This window comes from Lupinus angustifolius, unplaced genomic scaffold (genome assembly GCF_001865875.1).
Source record: "Lupinus angustifolius cultivar Tanjil unplaced genomic scaffold, LupAngTanjil_v1.0 Scaffold_28_44, whole genome shotgun sequence".
NCBI classification, from domain to species: domain Eukaryota; kingdom Viridiplantae; phylum Streptophyta; class Magnoliopsida; order Fabales; family Fabaceae; genus Lupinus; species Lupinus angustifolius.
The window spans coordinates 24,397-48,558 of NW_017720541.1; the positions used below are offsets into that span (position 1 = coordinate 24,397).

The following is a 24,162-nucleotide window of genomic DNA, read 5'->3' on the forward strand; positions in this document are numbered from 1 at the left end:
AAACACACACAATTAATGAAGCAATTCCTCCATGAATAAGTAGAACCACTATATTTAAATGTAATTAGTTGTTTAAAGTTTAAACTTTGGCAAATAGTAATTGTGTTATTCAAGAATCTCAACTTATCCTTGAATGTGATATTAATGAGCACTTTTCTAAGAGAAAGAAAGGATAAATGCATGTTGCTGCAAAACAATTATAAACGACACGAAATAATATTTACTTGTTGAGTCACAACTAGTTCACTCTCTTTAAGATATATCATGACACTGCCTAAAATGTGCAAGCAAAGCCTAGATCTCTGTTATCAAATTCTTACTGCATTGTAAGAACCGATCTCAAATACATCCACCACAATATGACTACCAATGTCAATTCTCGAGATTCCCACAATATGGCTACCCATGTCAATTCTCGAAGTTCTCACAATATGACTACTCGTGCCAATTCTTTTCCCACAATCTGACTACCAGTATCAGTTCTCGAAATGCCCATTTCTAAGAGAAAGAAAGGATAAATGCATGTTGCTGCAAAACAATTATAAATGGCACGAAATAATATTTACTTGCTAAGTCATGACTAGTTCACTCTCTTTAAGATATATCATGACACTGCCTAAAATGTGCAAGCAAAGCCTAGATCTCTATTATCAAATTCTTACTGCATTGTAAGAATCGATCTCAAATACATCCACCTCAATATGGCTACCAGTGTCAATTCTCGAGATTCCCACAATATGGCTACTCATGTCAATTCTCGAAGTTCTCACAATATGACCACTAGTGTTAATTGTCAAAATTCCCGCAATTTGGCTGCATGTGTCAATTCTTAGTACCACGAAAAGAAAGGGGGAGAAGGTTGTCGAAAATCCATGGCGGAAAAAATGAGGGAGAAAGAAAACGTTGAATGAAAGTGCATTCAACTTGGGGCAAGTTATAATAAGGGGAGAAAACCTCTATTTATAACATGAGATTTTTTTCCAAGTTCCTCGTCTCTCCAATGTGAGACTTGTGAGTTGTTTTTTTCAAAATTCTTCTATGTGAGACTTGAGAATTTTTTAGTTTTCACACCTAAAAGTTCTCACTAATAACGTTTTTCAACAAACCAAATTCCAACAATGCAAAACAAAAAAATGAGCAGTTTTTTATACTCTCCATAAAAATTGTAGTCTCTTAAATACACTAACAAGTCCTAATCAAAGATGAAGGCCAAAACATGGGTTCAAAATCTTACTAGATATTTTTTGAAATTCAAATATTACATATAATAATGTCAAACTTAATGTTGTTTATTATTTCTCAATATAAGGGCTTGTCTAACCCTTTTAGAATAGGGCTGAGTAGTATTTGCTCTTCCTGGGCATATAGCCTATCGAATATATATTGATATGGATCTTCCTGCTGGTAATAATCAGCTTCATGTGTTGATTTAATGAACATTTCTGGCACAATGTGTAACCGCAGTGCAACCACGACGGTAAGGGTTGGCTCTACCCCTTTGTTGGCAATTGTAGTATGATCGTCCACGATTACCGCATGGCACTTGGTTAGCCCTAAGAGAATTATAACCAATGTACCTACTTCGTCCCCTCAGGGTGCGGCGGTTCACTTCTGAGTCTAGCAACTCGTCATTATCATCTCCAATGAGATCACCAATGGTAGTGACATGATTAATGTCAATGTCCTGAATTTCGGATGCTTCAGCCACCATGGCCAAGGCCAAGAGGAATAAAACAAGCATAAGGTTGAAGTTCATTGTGAGATATGGACAAGGTAGTAGTGAGTAATATTTGTAGGGTTGGGAAATATAAAAGGAAAAGAGAAAGGTTTCTTAAAGTTGCTTTTATTCTTGCCCTTGTAGAGGACCGGAAGAGAAGGATATATGTGAATGAATAGGTGTGAGGAGATGATTAATTTTTGGGGTTGAAGGGTATTCATTCTCGTGCGTGTGTTATTTGTGATTTAACGTGATTTTGGGCTATGAATGCTAAATAGAGTATCTTTTCAATGTCAAGGATTTCTAGTTGAAAAAGACATGACTCCCATGCATTTGTTATAAATTGAAAGACAAGTCTTATAATAACTGAATTTCATATTTAAGATACTAATATTGACCTTTGACTCGTGAGGTCCTCTGCTCCTTTATACTCAAAGGAGAACATTTTCTCCTCATATCAACTTTTGCATGAATGTGACTCCATATGTAAGATTCATATAACAAATGAAATCTGATGGTAGTATTTTCTAAAGAATTTTTCAAGTAAGGTGTGTTTGCTCGGATCCAAAAATAATTTGGTTATAAGATAGTTTTATTGTCGAAATTTTTAATTTAAAAATTCAATGTTTTTTCACCTAGAAATAGCCATAAGAATAACTATGTTATTTTCAACAATTGGAGCCAGTGTTCAATGCCTTCCTGCTGACTCAACCCATGAGCTGCATACAAATTAGTGGGCTAACAAATTTTACTAAGCTGCAATAATTTGGCCCAACCCGAACGAGTTGATAAGGCTTTTGAAGTTAATTTAAGAGGAATATATCACATTTCTTATATCTTCCAATAGATTACCTAAACTTTTTGGTTAAGGTTGTGTTGTTTAAATTAATTGGTCAAGTTGAATGATATCATAAATAAAAACATTTACAATAATTACCATCTAGCACCACCGGTTTGGGAGAAGCTTAACCTTTCTAGAATCGACTATGCCGAAAGGTAAACATAAAATCAAGCCATAAATACAGACAGACAAGCTGGTTAAAAATATCTTCAATTTTGATACAAGTTGAATAAGTAACTTTTTGAAGAAATTGTTACATCCATAAAACTTTCAACAAATGTGGCCTCACCTTTTCAATTTCATACCAAGGAACTAAGGAACCAGTTCTAAATCACAAAGATTGAGTTACAAAAATCACGTAGCTTATAAAAAATAGATCACATTGGCTTCACAAATTTCATTTACTTCCATAATTCTTCCATTGGGATCCCTCGTTGCTCAGCAACCTCACGAAACTGCCTCATTTTCTGCACAGCAGCAACAGTTGCTCTGGCATTGTTGAGTGCATTGTTACTTCCTAGTTGCTTTCCTAAAGCATTCTCAACACCTGCCATTTCAAGAACAATTCTCACAGCCCCTCCGGCAATGACTCCAGTACCCGGAGAAGCGGGTCTCAGCATTACCTTTGCAGCTCCAAAATCTCCATCGGCTCTGAAAAAACATTTTGAATGACAAAATTAGTAGCAGCTATGTAGAATTAGAGCAACTTATAATTTGTAATACATACTCCCTACATGTAAGTATCGTGCTAGCTTCTTAGATCACAAGGCCAGTTAATCTAGATTGGAGATTGTCTTAGTCATTGACGGACTTCCTATATTGTGAAATGAATTTACCAACTCTAAAGAAAAGCGATGGCTCGTTGCACACTTGCATGAGGCTAACACTAAGTGGAGTCTCGAGTACATATATGCAGTTTTATCCTCGCAAGTGAATAGGCTGGTACCAGGATTTGAAATCATGACCTTCAGGTCACAAGACAAGCAACTTTGTTGTTGCGCTACAGCTCACCCTTTGAATGTACCAACAATAATCAAGAAAAAAACTCAGCTCTTCAATTCCAGGTGGATTTGGGGAACCTCCTGAACAGTGTTTGGTTGATTGTAATCAGACATGATACGAATTACTGTTGCGAAAGTGATCATAGTACCAAGTACCTTGGACCACCATCAGACACCTGATTTTTATTCACAATTCAGGACTGAACTCAATAAAATCATCTCTCAACAGCAATGAATTTTCATGAAATGCACCCATTCTGTATGCAACAATTTATGACAGGAGAATGATAATAGAAAATGCATGCTCCATTCAGTACATTATACGTGGTAGGCAACTTAAACAGGCAGAACCATGTTCAATACTCTCTTCGAAGGAGTGTGGGGTGAAAAGGAAAAGTAAAAACTTCAATTCTTCAAATGCAGACAAAAGTAGAGGCCACTAAAATAATAGGAAGTTAATGTCAATTACATCTCCTCAATGATCAAGGTTACGAAGTAACCATTATATTCTTAGAATCAAGTCTCAAGAACACTTCACAATACTGCAAAATGGTTTTCTAATTTTGATTTGAGGACCCAATAATGTCTATATACACAGATAGCTAGAAGAAGGTCAGATATGAAGGTGGATTATGAATAGATTTCAAGGTTACACAGTAAAAGTCAAAGGATAATGCGAGTATGTGGAAATCATACACACCAAAACTTAGGTCTACATTAAGCAACTTGATGCATAGCACCTGACATGTCTTTTATTGATCACCCTAAACTGGGGCCATCTGAATATTGATAGACACAATGCAACTAAATGCCTATTATATCACCATCAGGGGCATTGTCAAAGGGAAGAGGGATAGGAGGAATAGAGATGGAGCAGAAGAAAGTATAATGTATTTACGAGATTCTGATTAATTGGAATATAACACCGACCTTATATGCTCCTATTTATACAAATAATATTAAAAGCATAAGCATAGCTCAAATAATACCAGGTCAGCAACATTCACAATTTACTAGTACAATATAACTAGGCTCCACAATACCATTTAACATAGAAGTTCATCTTACTTTCTTCTTTATTTTCCCTTTGGTCATAAAACAGAAAAGATTGGATTTTGATTGTTATGCAGAAGGCACAAGAAATATCTGCATTCATTTTGAAGTATACGATGATCAATAATATCTGCTTTCATAAAAAATTGCAGACACATTTCTGACATTTGCATACAGTGTACCCACTCCACCTTAAAATTTAAACAAAGACCTCTACGATAAAAAAAATCAAATTCAAAAACAAAGTTTTGAATTGATGTCTGCAAATGCAAATTATGAATTGTAATTTGGTACTCTCCAACCACAATTGTGGCCATATCGACCATACTTCCACACAATTATGCTGGTAAACACAATGTAAGTTTAAACTAAGTTCAGAACATAATATCATTTTCATAAATGAAAATAGGAACTAACCCAAACATAAAAATCGAAAGTGTCGAAAACCAACCATACCTATGCGGAAAAGTGGAGTACTTGGTCATAGGAACAGGGATTATATTCCTTCTAGCATCAATAGCAGATTTCTGAACAGCAGCAATAACCTCCTTAGCTTTTCCAACTCCAACACCCACATTTCCTTTCTTATCCCCAACAACAACAATAGCTCTGAACCTCATTTGTTTCCCTCCTTTAACCACTTTCGTTACCCTTCTCACCTGAACCACTCTCTCTTCAAACCCATCGCGAATCTTCTCTTTCTTCACTTTTGACCCGAACCCAGTAGCCTTCTTCATCTTCGAGTCCATCACGTGTATATCGTTTCCGAGCACGCTCACTCCGCTGTATGCAGGGCCATATAGCTCTTCATACGCGGCGGAGATTTCGTCTTCGGTTTCTAAAGGGCCGTCGTCGATTGATGGTGGCGGGATGAAGTCTTCTGGGGGCTGTGGAGGGTCGAAGGAGAGAGCTTCTTCTGGGTTCACGGTGTCGACGAAGGTAGTATCAGTGTCGTTTTCATTTGAGGGTTTGGATTTGGCGACGGTGGTGGTGGTGGTGGTGGTGGTGGTGGAGAGAAGTGATGGGGTTTTGGGGCGGAGAGAAAAGGTGAGTTTTTGGGGTGTGGGGAAGAGAGAGAAACGAGAATGGGTGTGAAGGGAGAGAGAGGAAAGGGAAGATAGAGTTGCAGAAGCTGAAGCCATAGATGGAGGAATGAAGGGAGAGAGTGAAGATTATCCTGAAGCTTAAAAGGATGAGACTTTGGAGAGTTGAGAATTGGATTGGGTGAATGGTGACATCTAATAGTGGAATATAAAATGAAAATAAAATTGTGAGAACACATCGGATAAAATAAAAAAAATAAAAAGTGATAAAATAATATCAATGAGCCATGTTATCTTGAGGGAGAAAGTAATAGTATAAAAAGTAAAAGGGTTTTCTTTGGATGAATAGGGAAATTAAGGAGTTATTACATGGAGTGAGTTTGTATTAGTTAAACTCTAAGATTTATGTATTATCATTGTATATATAATTAGTATATCATATTATTTATTATTCATTTGTATTATTTTGTTTGAATAGTCAATAATAATTAAATATGAATGATTGAATATACAATAACAATATATAAAATTTATACACTATCATTACATATATTTTTATTCAAGAAATATAGTTGAGAATTATTGTTGATTTAAAACTTTGCAAAGACTTCAAAATATAAAGCATTCAAATAATTTCTTTCAAAATGAGATATTAGACCAACTTCAACGCAAAACAATATTTTTTTATATTCAAGATGAATTTACTGTATTTTAAGTTTAATACCAACAAAATATTAGTCTAATGGTGTAAGTTTCGTGAGATTCTGAGATGTCCAAAATATTAAAGGTTTAATTCCTAAAAGCAACACATGTTAGAAAGGGCAGCCACGAGCCCAAAAATAATTAATTCTTTACTTATAAGATGAGAAGTACTTCTTGTAGTACCAAAAAAACTAATGGATTCAATGCATTATCTGATGCAATGAATCGAGTTGAAGTTGTATAATGCATAATAACTAAAATTCTTTTACTTATACAAAAAAATATTCCAATATACATTTCATATTATAAAATTAGATAACTATCTTTAGAAATCCAATAAAACATGTTTGCTAAGAATCATGAAGTATGAGGTTGCTTACATAAATATGGTTCACTAGTGTTGTTTTACAGATGTGAGTATACACTTTCAACAAAACACTTTAATACATATAGAAAGGTTAAAGTAAAATATTTTAGAATTGCAATTTTTTTTGGTATTACAAATAGTATTTTGAATTATTTTACATTTTTTAGTAAGGAATTAATTATTTTTGGGTTTGTATTGCCCCTTATAATAAATGTTGCTGTCAGGAATTAAATCTTCAACCTTAGAAATCAAGTAAGATCTTATACCATTAAATCAACTCATATTTTAGATGGGCAAGTGATAAAACTTTATAAAGAATATTATTATGACAAAACTATGTGATCCAAACTTTTCAGGGTTTTCCGTAATCAGACTTGTCCAACCAGCATAGGTAAAATCACCAAGTGAATCATAGTCAAGTCTTCCCATCTGTATTTCAACTAAAGTATATATGTTGCATCTCTATATCCAGCCTGCATAATAATCTTTCATAAAAAACAAATATATAAAAGGGAATAAGATATCAACTACCATAATTGATCCTTAGGCATATATGGTTACTTTGGTATAATATTCATCATTATGCATTCAACATAATATTTATTATTAAGGACTTTTACCTTGTTTGTATAAAAATTATATAGTTTTATTATAATATTTATCATTTATTTGTATCCCTTATTTTTGAAAGTCAATCATTATCAAATATGAATATTGTAATGACAATATAAAAAAATTTAATGTCTCTTGTTTTTTATTTTAATAAACTACAATAATATGGTTTTTTGGGAATTTTGTAACAATGAGGGTAAATTGAAATTTTTTAAGAGTATAATATATATATTCTGACAATATATAGTCAGTGTATCATTCATCCTTCATTTGAATTTTAGTGTGAGTTTATGAATGTGTAAATGATATAATGTGAGTTTATGAATGGTGAAGTTTTTCTTCCAAATTCAATAGTAAATGATATAATAATATGACAATATAAAAAACTTCTTCTTCCAAATTCAATAGATGGTGAAGTTTTTAGTGTGAGTTTAAGAATGTGTAGCCCATTTGAGAGGCCCAAAATAGAGGACGAGTAGTGTATAAAAATGCCATAATGCTTAAAACCCTACTTCCTTCAGTTTTAGAGCTTAGCCGCATGTTCTAAGTTTCCATAGCACTCAGACTTCGCTGCGGCTGAATAAGGACGAGATTGCAAAATGAAGGTGCTTCTTTGTTTCAAAACCCTAATTTCATTTGTGCCCCGATTTGATTTTCTTGTATTTGCTCAAACATCTTCAATTTAATGTGCAGTTCAACATTGCAAACCCCACCACTGGATGCCAGAAGAAGCTTGAAATCGATGACGATCTGAAGCTGTAATTTTCGTTTTTCCTTCATTTGTTTCTCATATAATTTTTTCACTTTTCCGACGACGAGTTCCTTCATTATTGTTTTGTGGTCTTGATGTTTTGGACTCCGTTCATTTTGATTTTCTCTCGGGTGATTGTTTAGGTTTATCACATGTTTTCTTAATATGTTCTGTTTGATTATAAATTTAAATGATTGATATATACTACTTAGTTTGTGTATTGGAAATATAATACTTGTTTCCATTACATTATTCGTATAAATTGAACATTGAACACCAGTGGAATTTAATCTTCAGTATTATTCAGTGTATTTGCCGTGGGGAGTTCCAATGTTTGATGAACGATTTTTTTGGTACTATGCGGATATTTCATGTTGTTTAAATTTTATTTGACTCTCAAGCTTTAGACGAGTGGTAACCCTAGACAAAGTAGGAGAAAGTTGAGGTAGAACCTTATACTGAGCAGATGGTAAATCACGCTACATATTATGTGGTTTGGGCTTATGTCCAAAAGACCCATGGGAGGCCCCTAGTAAGGAGATTATATTAGATGATACTCTCATGTTAGTTAGAGGTAACAGGAGACCGAAAATAACTTCAACGAAAATATTAAGTAGGATTTACATTTAGAGGGTTTGTCTAAAGATATATGATTTATGTATACACCCAATTTTGGCGACAATTTACAGGATTGCATTGTGTCATTATTTAAGTCATATAGTTGACTTGTCCTAGTGCTTGATTGTTTTTTAATGTTATTCTACTTTAATTTGCAGCCGGGCATTTTGGGACAAGAGGATCTCACAGGAGGTGCTTGGTGATGCTCTAGGGGAGGTATGCTCTTGGGTTTGAAACTTTCAGTGCCTCTGCCAATTTTTTTGAGGAAAATATATTTATGCTAGTAAGTTATCTATTGTCCTCTACTGACAGGAATTTAAAGGATACGTCTTCAAAATCACCGGGGGTTGTGACAAGCAAGGATTCCCGATGAAGCAGGGTGTACTGACCCCTGGTCGTGTCCGTCTCTTGCTTCACAGAGGTAGGATTACTAAAAGCTTCAATGTATTTTATTTTAAAATTTTCTGGTTCTTTATAAAAATATTACGATATCTGGTGTTTGCTGTCCATGGCCTTGATTAAACTGCCTTGTTCTACATTGAACACTACCTTGAATTTGTACAGTATTCCCGTGTCATGTTTATTTAATAGATTAATTTTTTTCCTTTTATTTTATCAAATGGGATACTTAGAAACACAATTGTTAAGTGACAATCCCTGTCTCCTTATGCAATGAATATTGGCTTCCTCAAGGAATTTGTTTGGCAGACTTGTGATTCAAATACTTAGTTATTTTCCAGACTTGGTTAATGTTATTTATGTCATCTGAGCAGGGACACCTTGCTTCCGTGGATATGGGAGGCGTACTGGAGAGCGTAGGAGAAAGTCTGTTCGTGGATGCATTGTCAGCCCTGACCTCTCTGTTTTGAACCTGGTCATTGTGAAGAAGGGTGATAATGATTTACCTGGCTTGACTGACATTGAGAAGCCAAGGATGAGGGGGCCAAAGAGAGCATCCAAGATCCGCAAGCTGTTCAACCTTTCTAAGGAGGATGATGTGAGGAAGTATGTTAACACATACCGTCGTACCTTTACCACAAAAAATGGTAAGTGTCCGTTGCTCAGTGCCCAAAAGTTATCTGTCAGTCTATATGCGAGTGCTATTGAATAACTGGTTAAGCAACCTAATTTCTATATTGAACTGCCAAGTCCATAGTTTGAGTTTATTCAATTGTTAGATGATTATTGCACTCACACTGCTCATATGGGTTTGTCCACTGTTGGCTCTTTTGCATCAAGCACAGTGGTCATGTTATGCTATACTGTGGGCAAACAATTTTTTGAGTAGAGTATGACTTTCATTCTTCATACTTGTACTTTTCCTAATTCCTTGAAAAAACTTGACAATTTAACATGTGCGGCTGACAATATAGTTTTCTATGATGTTTTAAAATATGAAATCGTGCCATGCACAATTATCATGGATTTTAGAGTTTCATGCTGTAGCATCCATTTGAATAGAAGAGTTGTATGATTCCAAATTTGAGGCACCTTAGGGACATCCACTTAAATTGATCAGATATATAAAGAATTCTAGTCTTAGTAGTGTGGGTGTTTGATTGCAGGGAAAAAGGTGAGCAAAGCTCCAAAGATACAACGTCTGGTCACTCCTTTGACACTCCAAAGGAAGCGAGCAAGGATTGCAGATAAGAAAAAGAGAATTGCTAAGTCAAAATCCGATGCAGCTGAGTATCAGAAACTCCTAGCTTCCAGGCTGAAGGAGCAGAGGGAACGCCGCAGTGAGAGCTTGGCCAAGAAGAGATCCAGACTTTCCAGTGCTACCAAACCATCTGTCACAGCATAATCTTCTTTCAGAGATGGACATGAAGCTTAATCTTCATCCTAGATTTTGGTAGTCCTATTCCTTGAGGATGGTAATGATTAACATTTATGATTTTGATATTTAAATACATGGAGTTTCTTTAAGTATTTCTTAATGTTGTGTTTGAGAGTTCATTTGAATTTAAGGAGTATTTGGGTGTTGGAATTTTTATCAAGTTTTTCTGTTGGTATCTCTTAGCCTGCCTATTACATCTCATTTAATAAATAATTTGATTAAAGTCGTCATCAAACCTTTTGAACTTAGCTGGTATGGACATAAACTTCTAGTGAAGTTAGTAATTGGCTTAATTATTGAAGTAATTGTGCTAAAATACTTGCTGTGAAATGAAAGTTCGTAATTGTTTAATATAATATTCCTTTCATCTCATTACATAGCTACTACACAGAAAGTGATTAGTTGTCGGTGCTACATGTCCTCTTTCTCTTGTAAGTCTCAAAAGTTTTAAGAGTAAACCTAAACCCTTCACGGACCACCACCTCAGCCTTTGAAGTTTAAACCTACATGCCTCAGCATCCAACCAGCTGTTATCTATATTAACACCGGCAAATGAAATTAGCATTGTTAAGCAAAACAGATCAGTCCCAATTTCTTTAAAGATGGGTGGGTAAAGTTTGAACACCAATTACACAAAAATGTCTCCGTAGATATCTGTGTTTCATTCTAACCACAGGACGACCATAAAATCTGCACGACCACATTAAAATTCTTGTCAAGCTCAAGTTATCATTTGTTAGGCTGCCTGACCAAACGTTTTTAAACTGGTCCAGTTGTTGGACAACCTATGTTACCAGCTCTACCATGACTTAGGGAAAAGGGAGAAAGAGAAGAATGGGAGAAAGAGAAGAGGAAGAAAAAGCAGAGAAGGGAGATAAAATGTCAACCTGTGTCGCAAAAGTAAATGAAAAAGTTGTTCAGAAATTTTAATTATGATTACGGTTTAACATATTTGCATGTAATTATAAAGAAAATGTCACCGATACGCTATTTTAATCAGAATATAATTGATTTTTTTTTTCAAATTTCATAATATTATGGTCGTCGTATTTTACATTTTGAACCATAATTTAATACAATTAATAATTAATAAACATTATTAGTATTAGCCGTTATATTGGTAATAGTTGATATTCTATGAACTTCATTCTCTTACTTTCATGATTTTTGAGAACTACGCAATGTAGTTTAGAGTAGCGAGCCTCATTTGCATCCATTGATTTACTTAAGACCATAAGAGTTTCATTTCTAGGCCTAGAATATATTTTTAGATATCTAACTGCATATTATTCAAAGAATCCAATTCCAAAATTAAAAATACCAACAACTCTAGTGATATATGTCCAGGTTCCCACTTGTGAGAAGGAGAAAGCTCCAACACCACAAGCATGAATTATACAAAAGCGTATCAGAGTCCAATTTGAATGGAGAGTGTAGCACACGTGGCTAACTTCATCCACGTGTCAACCAACTTGGTTGCCACATTATATTTCAAACATGCAGTTGCATATGCAAAAACGGTGATAAACTATTCAGGCTTCATCAAAATTGAACATCATTGTAACTAAGCTAAATAACCAGAAACACGAGAGAAATTATGGCAGCCATGTTCATAACCAGAAACGCCCTCTTTTTTCGCTTCCAAAAGTCTTTCCCTGACACCCACTCACTCTTCCTAAAGTCTTCTTTCAAACCCTCCAGGCTTGTCTTGGCCAATTCTTCTAACTATTCAGATGTATGTATATATAACTTCATTCTTACAATTTATTCTTTCTTCAGAGTAGTACATTAGTCAAATCTTTTTTCAGTAGAAAGACATATATGTTTTTTACCTCTCAACTTTTGTCTCATGTCTCAGTCCAATAAAAAAATGACACTTAATTTAAAATAATTTTAAAAACAATATAATTTAATATTTTTAAATTATTGGAGGATTTTAATATTTTTATATTATTGGAGGATACTGATTGAGAACGGAAATAAAGATAAGATGATTTTGGGGTATAAGATCTGGTTATGCCTTGCCAAACCTTGTTACAAATTATGTCTCACATTAATATCATTTCAATTAAAAGAGATTTGGAACATTGTCATTAGTACATGGTTAGTCACATTTTATACTATCATTTTACATTAATTTTAGGAAGATATTTTTTAAGAAAAACATGTGGTACATTTTATGCTTCCAATTCGGACAAAGATACATCGTTTCCTGTTGCTAGTTGTCATGTGAATTATATTTTTTATTTGTAAAAAAATAACCTTTTGAGTGGTTCGAAATACGAAATGAAAACTTTTAGAGACATAATATATATCCTTTATTTCATATAGAGACATATAATATATATCCTTTATTCATATTAGTCACCGTAATTTTTTGAAAGCATATATCAATGTGTTGGATACCTATGATTTAAGGGGTTGAAATGGTGATTTATTCTACGTTAAATCTAACCCGTATAAAATGGTTTATGATTTTTTCAGTGGAGAAATGGAGCACAAGGAACAAGCCAGTCACGATCCAACAGGTATGATTCCTCTACAAAGCCAAATCCTGAAGTCTACGATGGTTCCGAGAGAGCCAAAGAAACAATGAGAGAAGGAATGGACGAAGCCAAAGAGAGAGCACAAGAAATGAAAGACAAAGCTGAAGGCTATGCACACCACACAAAGGAAGATACCAAGGATGCTGCAGGGACCATAGCTGATCAAACAAAAGAAGGTGCTAATAGAGCTGCCGATATGGCATCTAGGGCAAAGGAGACAACGGAGGATGTTACGGCTTCAGCGACGGAGAAGACGGTGGAGACAGTGAAGAATGTGGCGGAGAAGGCAAAGGAAGCGGTGCATGGGGCGTGGGATGCGACCAAGGATACAACACAAAAGGTAAAGGAAACTGTGATTGGAAAGAATGATGATGATGATGATGATGATAATGATGGGAGGGGTGTGAACATGGATGAGGATGTTATTGAACTTAGAAAAAGAGCTGGGAAGGTTTATGATGATCAGAGGAAGGGTTATTAGGGAAAGAAATTAAGGTTGTTGAATTAGAATCTTCTTCTACTGCTTAGCCTTTACTTGTAAGAAATCTTAAATAAATTGGAGATAGTTTGTGTTGTATGGCAATAAATTATGCTATATTTTAGATTTGTATATAAAGTAAGTAGGAATGTCAAGTATATGGGAATATGATTGAGATGGATAGTAAAGATGACAACAGATTGGTATTGAGATAATCAATTAAAACAATCAATTTTCAATTTATGATAACTTGTTCAAACTTCGAATTTTCATTTTATGAAAGTTTATAAGCATGAACAACGGATAGCTGGTATGGACATAAACTTCTAGTGAAGTTAGTAATTGGCTTAATTATTGAAGTAATTGTGCTAAAATACTTGCTGTGAAATGAAAGTTCGTAATTGTTTAATATAATATTCCTTTCATCTCATTACATAGCTACTACACAGAAAGTGATTAGTTGTCGGTGCTACATGTCCTCTTTCTCTTGTAAGTCTCAAAAGTTTTAAGAGTAAACCTAAACCCTTCACGGACCACCACCTCAGCCTTTGAAGTTTAAACCTACATGCCTCAGCATCCAACCAGCTGTTATCTATATTAACACCGGCAAATGAAATTAGCATTGTTAAGCAAAACAGATCAGTCCCAATTTCTTTAAAGATGGGTGGGTAAAGTTTGAACACCAATTACACAAAAATGTCTCCGTAGATATCTGTGTTTCATTCTAACCACAGGACGACCATAAAATCTGCACGACCACATTAAAATTCTTGTCAAGCTCAAGTTATCATTTGTTAGGCTGCCTGACCAAACGTTTTTAAACTGGTCCAGTTGTTGGACAACCTATGTTACCAGCTCTACCATGACTTAGGGAAAAGGGAGAAAGAGAAGAATGGGAGAAAGAGAAGAGGAAGAAAAAGCAGAGAAGGGAGATAAAATGTCAACCTGTGTCGCAAAAGTAAATGAAAAAGTTGTTCAGAAATTTTAATTATGATTACGGTTTAACATATTTGCATGTAATTATAAAGAAAATGTCACCGATACGCTATTTTAATCAGAATATAATTGATTTTTTTTTTCAAATTTCATAATATTATGGTCGTCGTATTTTACATTTTGAACCATAATTTAATACAATTAATAATTAATAAACATTATTAGTATTAGCCGTTATATTGGTAATAGTTGATATTCTATGAACTTCATTCTCTTACTTTCATGATTTTTGAGAACTACGCAATGTAGTTTAGAGTAGCGAGCCTCATTTGCATCCATTGATTTACTTAAGACCATAAGAGTTTCATTTCTAGGCCTAGAATATATTTTTAGATATCTAACTGCATATTATTCAAAGAATCCAATTCCAAAATTAAAAATACCAACAACTCTAGTGATATATGTCCAGGTTCCCACTTGTGAGAAGGAGAAAGCTCCAACACCACAAGCATGAATTATACAAAAGCGTATCAGAGTCCAATTTGAATGGAGAGTGTAGCACACGTGGCTAACTTCATCCACGTGTCAACCAACTTGGTTGCCACATTATATTTCAAACATGCAGTTGCATATGCAAAAACGGTGATAAACTATTCAGGCTTCATCAAAATTGAACATCATTGTAACTAAGCTAAATAACCAGAAACACGAGAGAAATTATGGCAGCCATGTTCATAACCAGAAACGCCCTCTTTTTTCGCTTCCAAAAGTCTTTCCCTGACACCCACTCACTCTTCCTAAAGTCTTCTTTCAAACCCTCCAGGCTTGTCTTGGCCAATTCTTCTAACTATTCAGATGTATGTATATATAACTTCATTCTTACAATTTATTCTTTCTTCAGAGTAGTACATTAGTCAAATCTTTTTTCAGTAGAAAGACATATATGTTTTTTACCTCTCAACTTTTGTCTCATGTCTCAGTCCAATAAAAAAATGACACTTAATTTAAAATAATTTTAAAAACAATATAATTTAATATTTTTAAATTATTGGAGGATTTTAATATTTTTATATTATTGGAGGATACTGATTGAGAACGGAAATAAAGATAAGATGATTTTGGGGTATAAGATCTGGTTATGCCTTGCCAAACCTTGTTACAAATTATGTCTCACATTAATATCATTTCAATTAAAAGAGATTTGGAACATTGTCATTAGTACATGGTTAGTCACATTTTATACTATCATTTTACATTAATTTTAGGAAGATATTTTTTAAGAAAAACATGTGGTACATTTTATGCTTCCAATTCGGACAAAGATACATCGTTTCCTGTTGCTAGTTGTCATGTGAATTATATTTTTTATTTGTAAAAAAATAACCTTTTGAGTGGTTCGAAATACGAAATGAAAACTTTTAGAGACATAATATATATCCTTTATTTCATATAGAGACATATAATATATATCCTTTATTCATATTAGTCACCGTAATTTTTTGAAAGCATATATCAATGTGTTGGATACCTATGATTTAAGGGGTTGAAATGGTGATTTATTCTACGTTAAATCTAACCCGTATAAAATGGTTTATGATTTTTTCAGTGGAGAAATGGAGCACAAGGAACAAGCCAGTCACGATCCAACAGGTATGATTCCTCTACAAAGCCAAATCCTGAAGTCTACGATGGTTCCGAGAGAGCCAAAGAAACAATGAGAGAAGGAATGGACGAAGCCAAAGAGAGAGCACAAGAAATGAAAGACAAAGCTGAAGGCTATGCACACCACACAAAGGAAGATACCAAGGATGCTGCAGGGACCATAGCTGATCAAACAAAAGAAGGTGCTAATAGAGCTGCCGATATGGCATCTAGGGCAAAGGAGACAACGGAGGATGTTACGGCTTCAGCGACGGAGAAGACGGTGGAGACAGTGAAGAATGTGGCGGAGAAGGCAAAGGAAGCGGTGCATGGGGCGTGGGATGCGACCAAGGATACAACACAAAAGGTAAAGGAAACTGTGATTGGAAAGAATGATGATGATGATGATGATGATAATGATGGGAGGGGTGTGAACATGGATGAGGATGTTATTGAACTTAGAAAAAGAGCTGGGAAGGTTTATGATGATCAGAGGAAGGGTTATTAGGGAAAGAAATTAAGGTTGTTGAATTAGAATCTTCTTCTACTGCTTAGCCTTTACTTGTAAGAAATCTTAAATAAATTGGAGATAGTTTGTGTTGTATGGCAATAAATTATGCTATATTTTAGATTTGTATATAAAGTAAGTAGGAATGTCAAGTATATGGGAATATGATTGAGATGGATAGTAAAGATGACAACAGATTGGTATTGAGATAATCAATTAAAACAATCAATTTTCAATTTATGATAACTTGTTCAAACTTCGAATTTTCATTTTATGAAAGTTTATAAGCATGAACAACGGAAAGAGAAGAGAAGAAGGTAAAGATGAAGATCACAAAGTTAACAATGAATAACCTTACTTTGATTGAATGAATGGATCCTTTTTACATGGAGAGAAACCTATTGAACCACTTAATGCTATTCCTAGAACCAAGAGCTAACTTATACTACTTTAGCAAATCAAGAAGCAAAGAAAAGCAAGAACAAGAAAACTAGAAAGTTTCCAAATTAGGAAACTGAATCAAAACAGAAAATAAAAAACTTACTAAAACAGGAAATAATCAATTTTTAACTAAATTACACTTGGGCTTTTGAGCTTCACTTCATGTTGGCCTTTGGCTATGCTGGAGTCTTCACTGTTATCAATTTTAACATCCCCTCAAGCTTGGCATATGAATATCAATGGTGCCAAGCTTGGATATAATGTTTCGAAAAAGGAAAGAAGAAAGAGATTTTGTGAGAATATCAGCAAGCTGATCTGTAGAGGAAATAGGTAGAAGATGAATAGTCTTATCTCGAACTTGTTCACGAACAACATGGCAATCGATTTTGATGTGCTTGGGTCGCTCATGAAAAACTAGATTTGCTACAATTTGGAGTGCTGAATTGTTATCACAGAATATACTTATTTGATTTGGATGAGGAATTCCAAGATCTCTGAACAAATAGGTTAACCATTGTGCCTCACAAGTTGCCATGGCAAGTGCCTTGTATTATGCCTCAGAAGAAGATATGGAAATAGTGCTTTGTCTTTTGCTTTTCCATGAAACCAAAGTTGTCCCTAGAAAGAAGCACCATCCAGCTACAAATTTTCGAGTGTCTAAACATGCTGCCCAATCCGAATCTGAGTAACCCTTTATGATAGTGGTGTTGTTGCTTGGAAAGAATAGTCATTACCCTGGTTAGTTCTTGAGGTACCTCAAGATTATTGTTGCTACTTTGTGATTAAGATTAGTAGGATTAGCAAGGTATTGACTCAAGAATCCAACTGCAAAAGAGATATATGGCATGGTGTGTGTCAAGTATAACAATCTTCTTATTTACCTTCTATAGGATGTGATATCTACAAGAGGAGTTCCTGACTTTGAGTGAAGTTTCATGTTGTATTCCATTGGGGTTGATGTTGGTTTGGCTCCTAAGAGCCCTGTTTCCTATAGAAGATCGAGTGTGTATTTCATTTGATATAGAGATATGCCCTTAGTGGTCCTAGCAACCTCTAGGAAGAATTTGAGCTCACCAATGTCCTTAATACTTAATTTTTTGTTAAGTATAGTCTTGGTGTGAGATATTTGTTGTAGATCATTTCCTTCCAAAATCAGATCATCCACATAGACTAAAATGGTTGTGAAACCTGTTTTAGTGTTCTTAATAAACAATAAATAATCAGAGGAAGATTTAACATAACATCTTTGAACCAATGTACCTGTTAGCTTCTCATGCCACTGCTTGCTTGCCTGCTTTAGGCTGTAGATGGATTTTTCCAATTTTCATACAAGGTTGGAATCATTGTTTTGGAGACCTTGAGGGATTTTCGTGTACACTTCTTCTTTCAGATCACCACGAAGGAATGCTATATTCATGTCAAGCTGATGTAGGTGCCAATTGTACATAGTAGTAAGACATAGAAGCACTCTTATAGTTGTCATTTTCAGTAGAGGACTAAAGGTGTCCAGATAGTCAACCCCTTCAGTTTGATTGAATCTTTTGGCAACTAATCTAGCTATGTATCTCTCTATAGATCCATCAGGATTGTGTTTAATTTTAAAAACCCATTTACACCTTATAGCCTTTTTATCATTAGGCAGACTGATCAGGGTCCAAGTATTATTGCTAGCTAAGGCTTTTAATTTAGCCTGAATAGCTTTCTGTCAACACTTATGTTTGATAGCTTATGCATAGTGGGTAAGTGTTTGATCAATGGATATAGCTAGAGAGAAATGCTTATGTTTTTGGGATAGATGGTTGTAGGAAAGGGATTTGGAGATGGGGTACTTTATGTGAGGAGTGTGTGTGTCAAGACCATGGATCATGGTGCAGTGATAATATCTTAGGTAATTAGGAGTTTTCCTGACTCTATGTGATTGTCTCCTATCTTGTTGAGAGTCAGAATTCTCAATATTGGGATCAAGAGGGTCATGTATGGTTTGTGCGAGATTAGGGAAGGCATCATATTCTAGTATAGGGCAAGATAAGGCATTAGGCTTGCTGACAGGAAGGATGATTATTGGTAGGTTGTTATCTCTGTCAATATTATTAGTGTTGTTGAGGAAATGAAAAATGTGTTCAAAGAATGACACATTTCTAGAGAGAAAAAATTCATTGGTCTTGATATCTAATAGGATATAACCCTTGGTCCCAAGTTTGAATCCTAGAAAGACACACTTCCTTGACCTAGGATCTAGCTCTCTTTTGTGGGATACAAGTGTGGAAGCATAACATAAAGAACCAAAAACTTTCAAATCTTTAATGTCAGGTAAAGTTTGATAAAGTTATCATAATGTGACTTATTAATCAAGTAAGTAGATGGTTGTCTATTGATTAAATGAACAACATGTGAAATATCATAATTCCAAAAACAGTGAGGTAAACCAGACTGAAAAATCAAGGCTCTAACAACACCCAATATGTGTTGATGTTTTCTTTCAACCACCCCATTTTGTTGGGGAGTTTCAACACATGTGGTTTGTTGTTGTATTTCTTTTGAGAGATAGAAGTCATGCATAAGAAACTCTTTGCTATTGTCACTTCTAATGGCTTTAATTCTCAATTAAATTGAGTGTCAATATAAGAAACAAAACCTCTAATAAGTTGATTTGTGTCATTTTTTTGTTTCATAAAGAAAGTCCAAGTGAATCTACTTTTGTCATCAACAATTGTAAGAAAATATCTATGCCTAAAAGTGGAAAGAGTGGATAAAGGATCCTATATATATATATGAATCAATTCAAAAACATTAGTAGACTTGGTAGTACTGATAAAATATGGTAGCCTATTTTGCTTAGCCAAATAACAAATTTCAAAGGGATTGTCATTTTTATTGCATTTCACAAAGGGAAACATAGGTTGCATAGTGTTAATTTTATTATGAGACAAATGGCCTAGCCTAGAGTTGGTAAGTTTAGATATTGAAATCGAATTAAAAGTGGAAATAGGAACATACAACACATTGGTAAGGTGAAGATCATTTGAGAAAACAACAGTTCCTGAGTAATCAACAGTAACTTGATTTCCATTTGGTAAGGTGATCAAAAGAGGCTTAATCCTCTTAAAATTTTGATACAAAGACAGTGAGCAACATACATGGTTTGTTGCTCCTGTATTAAGGATCCATATAGCAGATTCTGATATGTATGAAGAGGTATTGCATGAGTTACCTGAAGTCTTATGTTGTTCTATGGCAGTGATGGAATTGGATGTCACTTGATTTGTGCTATGTTTTGATTGACTCATTGACTCCTGTATCAAACTTTTTAATACATTGTGATGAGCTGGTGTGAAGGCCAAGATAGAATCAGAGTGATCTTCTTTGAAAGTTAAGTCGACAAGATCTTGTTGTTGTTCTAAAGTATCTAATCCTGCTTGTCCTGTATAGTTGTTGATGTTTCTTGTTCCTATTTGATAGCTTGGGGGAAAGCCATGTTTTTTGTAGCATGTGTCAATAGTATAACCAGTTCTTTAGAAAAAGGTGCAAGTCTTCTGTCCTCTACCTCTTCCAGAAGTTCCACTTCTTCCTTGTGTACCAGGCATGCTTCCAATTATACATATGTATCCTCTTCCTCTTTGTCTTGTTTCATTATTGTTGCTCGAAAAACTTGCAGAAAATTTCAAATCTTCAAGTTGCATCTGTCTTTCTTGATGAACTAAGGTTGAGAATACTTTGTTGATTGGAGGCAATGGATCATGGAGCATGATTTGTGATCTGACAGAGGTGAATTGTTCATTCAAACCCCCCAAGAAGCAGATCACATAATCATTCTCCCTGTAATTTTGAATGGTAGGAATGGTGCAACTGCACTTATTTTCACAGAAGCAAGGTGGAATTGGTCTATAATTGTCAAGTTGATGCCATAGACCTTTCATCTGATTGTAGAAGGCTGCAATGGACAAGTTGCCTTGCTTAATTGAATGAATTTCTCCGATAAGTTCTGAAATTCAGAATACATCACCCTGATGGTATCTTTGATGAAGGTCCGCCCATATTTCTTGTGATGTTTCGAGCCATAGCACACTCTGCACTATCAAGGGCTCAAATGAGTGATTAAGCCAAGACACCACAAGGTTGTTACACCGTTTTCCAAGCTGCAAACATCTGATCATGTGGTGGTGGCTTGGTTAGTGTTCCATCAACAAATTCCAGTTTGTTTTTAGTTTCCAATGCCATTGTCATTGCTCTCGACCAAGAATGGTAATTCTCCCCATTCAGGAGAGATGAAACTAATGAGGATCCTGTGTTTTTATTCGAATGCATGTAGTATGGACTAGTTGGATCAAGAATAGGATTTGTTTGATGATTTGCCATTTGATGTTCGAAGAAAAGAGAAAGGAGGAAAAACGAATTGGTCGGTTAGAAGAAGATGAAAGGAAGGCATCTAGACAGGAAAAGCGCAGCAGAGTCACCCTCACAAGGATGCTTTGATACCATATGAAAGTTTATAAGCCATGAACAAAGGAAGAGAAGAGAAGAAGGTAAAGATGAAGATCACAAAGTTAACAATGAATAACCTCACTTTGATTGAATGAATGAATTCTTTTTACATGGAGAGAAAAATATTGAACCACTTAATGTTATTCCTAGAACCAAGAGCTAACTTTTACTACATAGCAAATCAAGAAGCAAAGAAAAGCAAGAACAAGAAAACTAGAAAGTTTCCAAATCAGAAACTGAATAAAAAAAGAAAAAAAAAACAAAAAAAAACTTACTAAAATAGGAAATAATAAGTTTTTAACTAAACTACAATGGTCATCACTTAGGCTTTTGAGCTTCACTTCATGTTGGGCTTTGGCTATGTTGGAGTCTTCAATGTTATCAACTTTAACACATTTGGATGTCATTGCCATTTCTCAAGGAGAATTGCATGGACAGATCATCAAACTCGAAAATATATGTAAAAAATAATTTTGGCAAAAAAATTCAAACCTATAAACTGATGCAAATTAACTACATTTCACTTTATATGAAATTTGAGTAGCATGCTTGTGGTCTATATCATCTCTTTTCCTTTCAGCCTCAAGTGAGAAGTTGATATATGATAATTGACGTTTTTTTTTGCTTTTGGTTCCATTTATGATAAAATAATTGAATATTTTACGATTTACTATTAATTCATATTTTATAAAAAAATATGAAAATTACTGGTTTAATCTCGTTTATATTTTAAATCAAACAAATAAAAATAGTCAATTTAAAACCTAAAACAATGTAGACTTAATTTTCCTATTGCACGTATAGATATGTAGAAACAAGATAAACTTTTATCAAACACAAAATATTTTGTTTCAATAACTAAATGTTTAAAATAAATTAAGTGTACAAAAGTCTATTATTCAGATTACCATTTTAATGGGTGGATGAAATGTCAATATTTTCTCCAATTTGTAATCAACTCCCAAGCTCAGAACTAAGGTTTAGAAACCATTATCCTAAGGAAATGTGGGACACCCTTGAAAATAACTCATGAAGGAACCGAAGAGGTAAAAAGGTCAAGACTTAATACTCTCTCCCAAGAGTATGAAATGTTTTGCATGAAACCTGGAGAGAAGATCCTTGATCTACAAAAGAGATTCACTCATCTTACAAATCACCTTCTGGCACTCGGAAAAGTTCTATCAAACAGTGATCTAAATCTGAAAGTCTTGAGATCACTTACCAGGACTTGGCAACCAAAGGTAACTGCTATATCTGAAAAGAAAAGTCTTTCAAAAATGTCTTTGGCTGCCTTGTTTGGAAAATTGCAGGAACATGAGTTAGAACTTAGCCAATTAGACCAACATGAGGAACAAGAGAAAAAGAAGAAGAACATTTCTCTGAAAGCAAAAGCTGACTAATATGATTCATCCAGTGACAAATCAGAAAATGATGATTCAGATGACATGAGCATGTTCGGAAAGAAATTCAGCAAGTTCCTTAAAAGGAACAAATGTGCAAGAAGTGGTCAAATAAAGAAGTTCTCCAAGAACAATGATGCCTCCAACTCAAATCAAAATTTTACATGCTTTGAATGTGGCAAACCTGGCCACATGAAGATAGACTGTGCAAACTTAAAGAAAAGTTCCTTCAAAGGAAAGAACGACACTAAGACCGGACGAAGGGCATACATAGCTTGGGAAGATAACGACACCAGTTCTGCATCTGAGACAGAAAATGAAGAACAAGCTCACTTGTCACTTATGACATCTCATCACTCAGATGATGAAGAGGTAACTGATTCTAACCTATTTTCTCCTTCCGAACTTCAAACTGCATTCAATGAATTGCATGATGAATACGTTAAATTGCCTAAAATATTTCTAAAACAGAAATCTGAATTAAACACATTTAGAAATAGACATTCATCATCCTCATGCCAAAATTGCATTACCCTTGAGACTAAAGTTTCAACATTGAGTCTTGAACTCAATAAACTCAACAAGAGTGGAAAGAGTTTAGAATAGATCATAAATGATCAAAGACACTTATCAGATCGTAGAGGTCTACGCTATTCTAATAGCCATGGTTTTAAGAAACACAACCAAGTGTCAAAAGAAAAATAATCTTCCAAAAGGAAAGTATCCATACTCATGAAAAATCTAGGATACATGCTCATCAACCCATATGTACATATTGTAAAATGCTTGGGCATACACCAAATACTTGTCAAATTAGAAGATATGGTGTACCCCTAGGAAAATATAAATGGGTTGAGAAAGGCACTAACCCCTTAGGATCCAAGGAATATTGGATACCTAATAAAACGTAATCTGTTTTGCAGGAAGATTTGAGAGCCGCCTGCAACTTATGGTATCTGGATAGCGACTGCTCAAAACATATGACGGGTGATAAAAGCAAATTCTCTGTCCTGAATCCAATGGACAAAAGATACGTCACATACGGTGACAATAACAAATGAAGAATACTTGGAGTTGGTAGAATTGGAAAGCCACCCTCAACTACAATAGAAGGAGTATTATATGTTGAAGGACTCAAGCATAACCTTCTAAGCATAAGTCAATTATGTGACAAAGGATTTCAAGTGG

The 24,162-nt window shown here is 34.6% G+C and overlaps 4 protein-coding genes across 4 annotated transcripts; 3 read left to right on the plus strand and 1 right to left on the minus strand.

Annotated features, from left to right (window-relative positions):
- Positions 1-2,733: 2,733 nt before the first annotated feature.
- Positions 2,734-5,846, minus strand: LOC109338537 (30S ribosomal protein S5, chloroplastic-like). Its single transcript, XM_019575801.1, has 2 exons — positions 5,069-5,846; positions 2,734-3,209 (listed from the first exon to the last, which is right to left on the minus strand). The coding sequence occupies exons 1-2, from the start codon at positions 5,752-5,754 to the stop codon at positions 2,960-2,962; spliced, it is 936 nt and encodes a 311-aa protein (XP_019431346.1). The 5' UTR covers positions 5,755-5,846; the 3' UTR covers positions 2,734-2,959.
- Positions 5,847-7,807: 1,961 nt separating this feature from the next.
- On the plus strand, positions 7,808-10,699 carry LOC109338538 (40S ribosomal protein S6-1-like). Its single transcript, XM_019575802.1, has 6 exons — positions 7,808-7,941; positions 8,030-8,094; positions 8,864-8,921; positions 9,018-9,126; positions 9,479-9,751; positions 10,271-10,699. Exons 1-6 carry the CDS (start codon positions 7,936-7,938, stop codon positions 10,507-10,509), a joined length of 750 nt encoding a protein of 249 aa, XP_019431347.1. The 5' UTR covers positions 7,808-7,935; the 3' UTR covers positions 10,510-10,699.
- Positions 10,700-12,108: 1,409 nt separating this feature from the next.
- On the plus strand, positions 12,109-13,683 carry LOC109338535. The gene is made up of 2 exons (XM_019575799.1): positions 12,109-12,277; positions 13,027-13,683. The coding sequence occupies exons 1-2, from the start codon at positions 12,140-12,142 to the stop codon at positions 13,567-13,569; spliced, it is 681 nt and encodes a 226-aa protein (XP_019431344.1). The 5' UTR covers positions 12,109-12,139; the 3' UTR covers positions 13,570-13,683.
- A 1,507-nt stretch (positions 13,684-15,190) lies between these two features.
- On the plus strand, positions 15,191-16,765 carry LOC109338536. Its single transcript, XM_019575800.1, has 2 exons — positions 15,191-15,359; positions 16,109-16,765. The coding sequence occupies exons 1-2, from the start codon at positions 15,222-15,224 to the stop codon at positions 16,649-16,651; spliced, it is 681 nt and encodes a 226-aa protein (XP_019431345.1). The 5' UTR covers positions 15,191-15,221; the 3' UTR covers positions 16,652-16,765.
- The last annotated feature ends 7,397 nt before the right edge of the window (positions 16,766-24,162 follow it).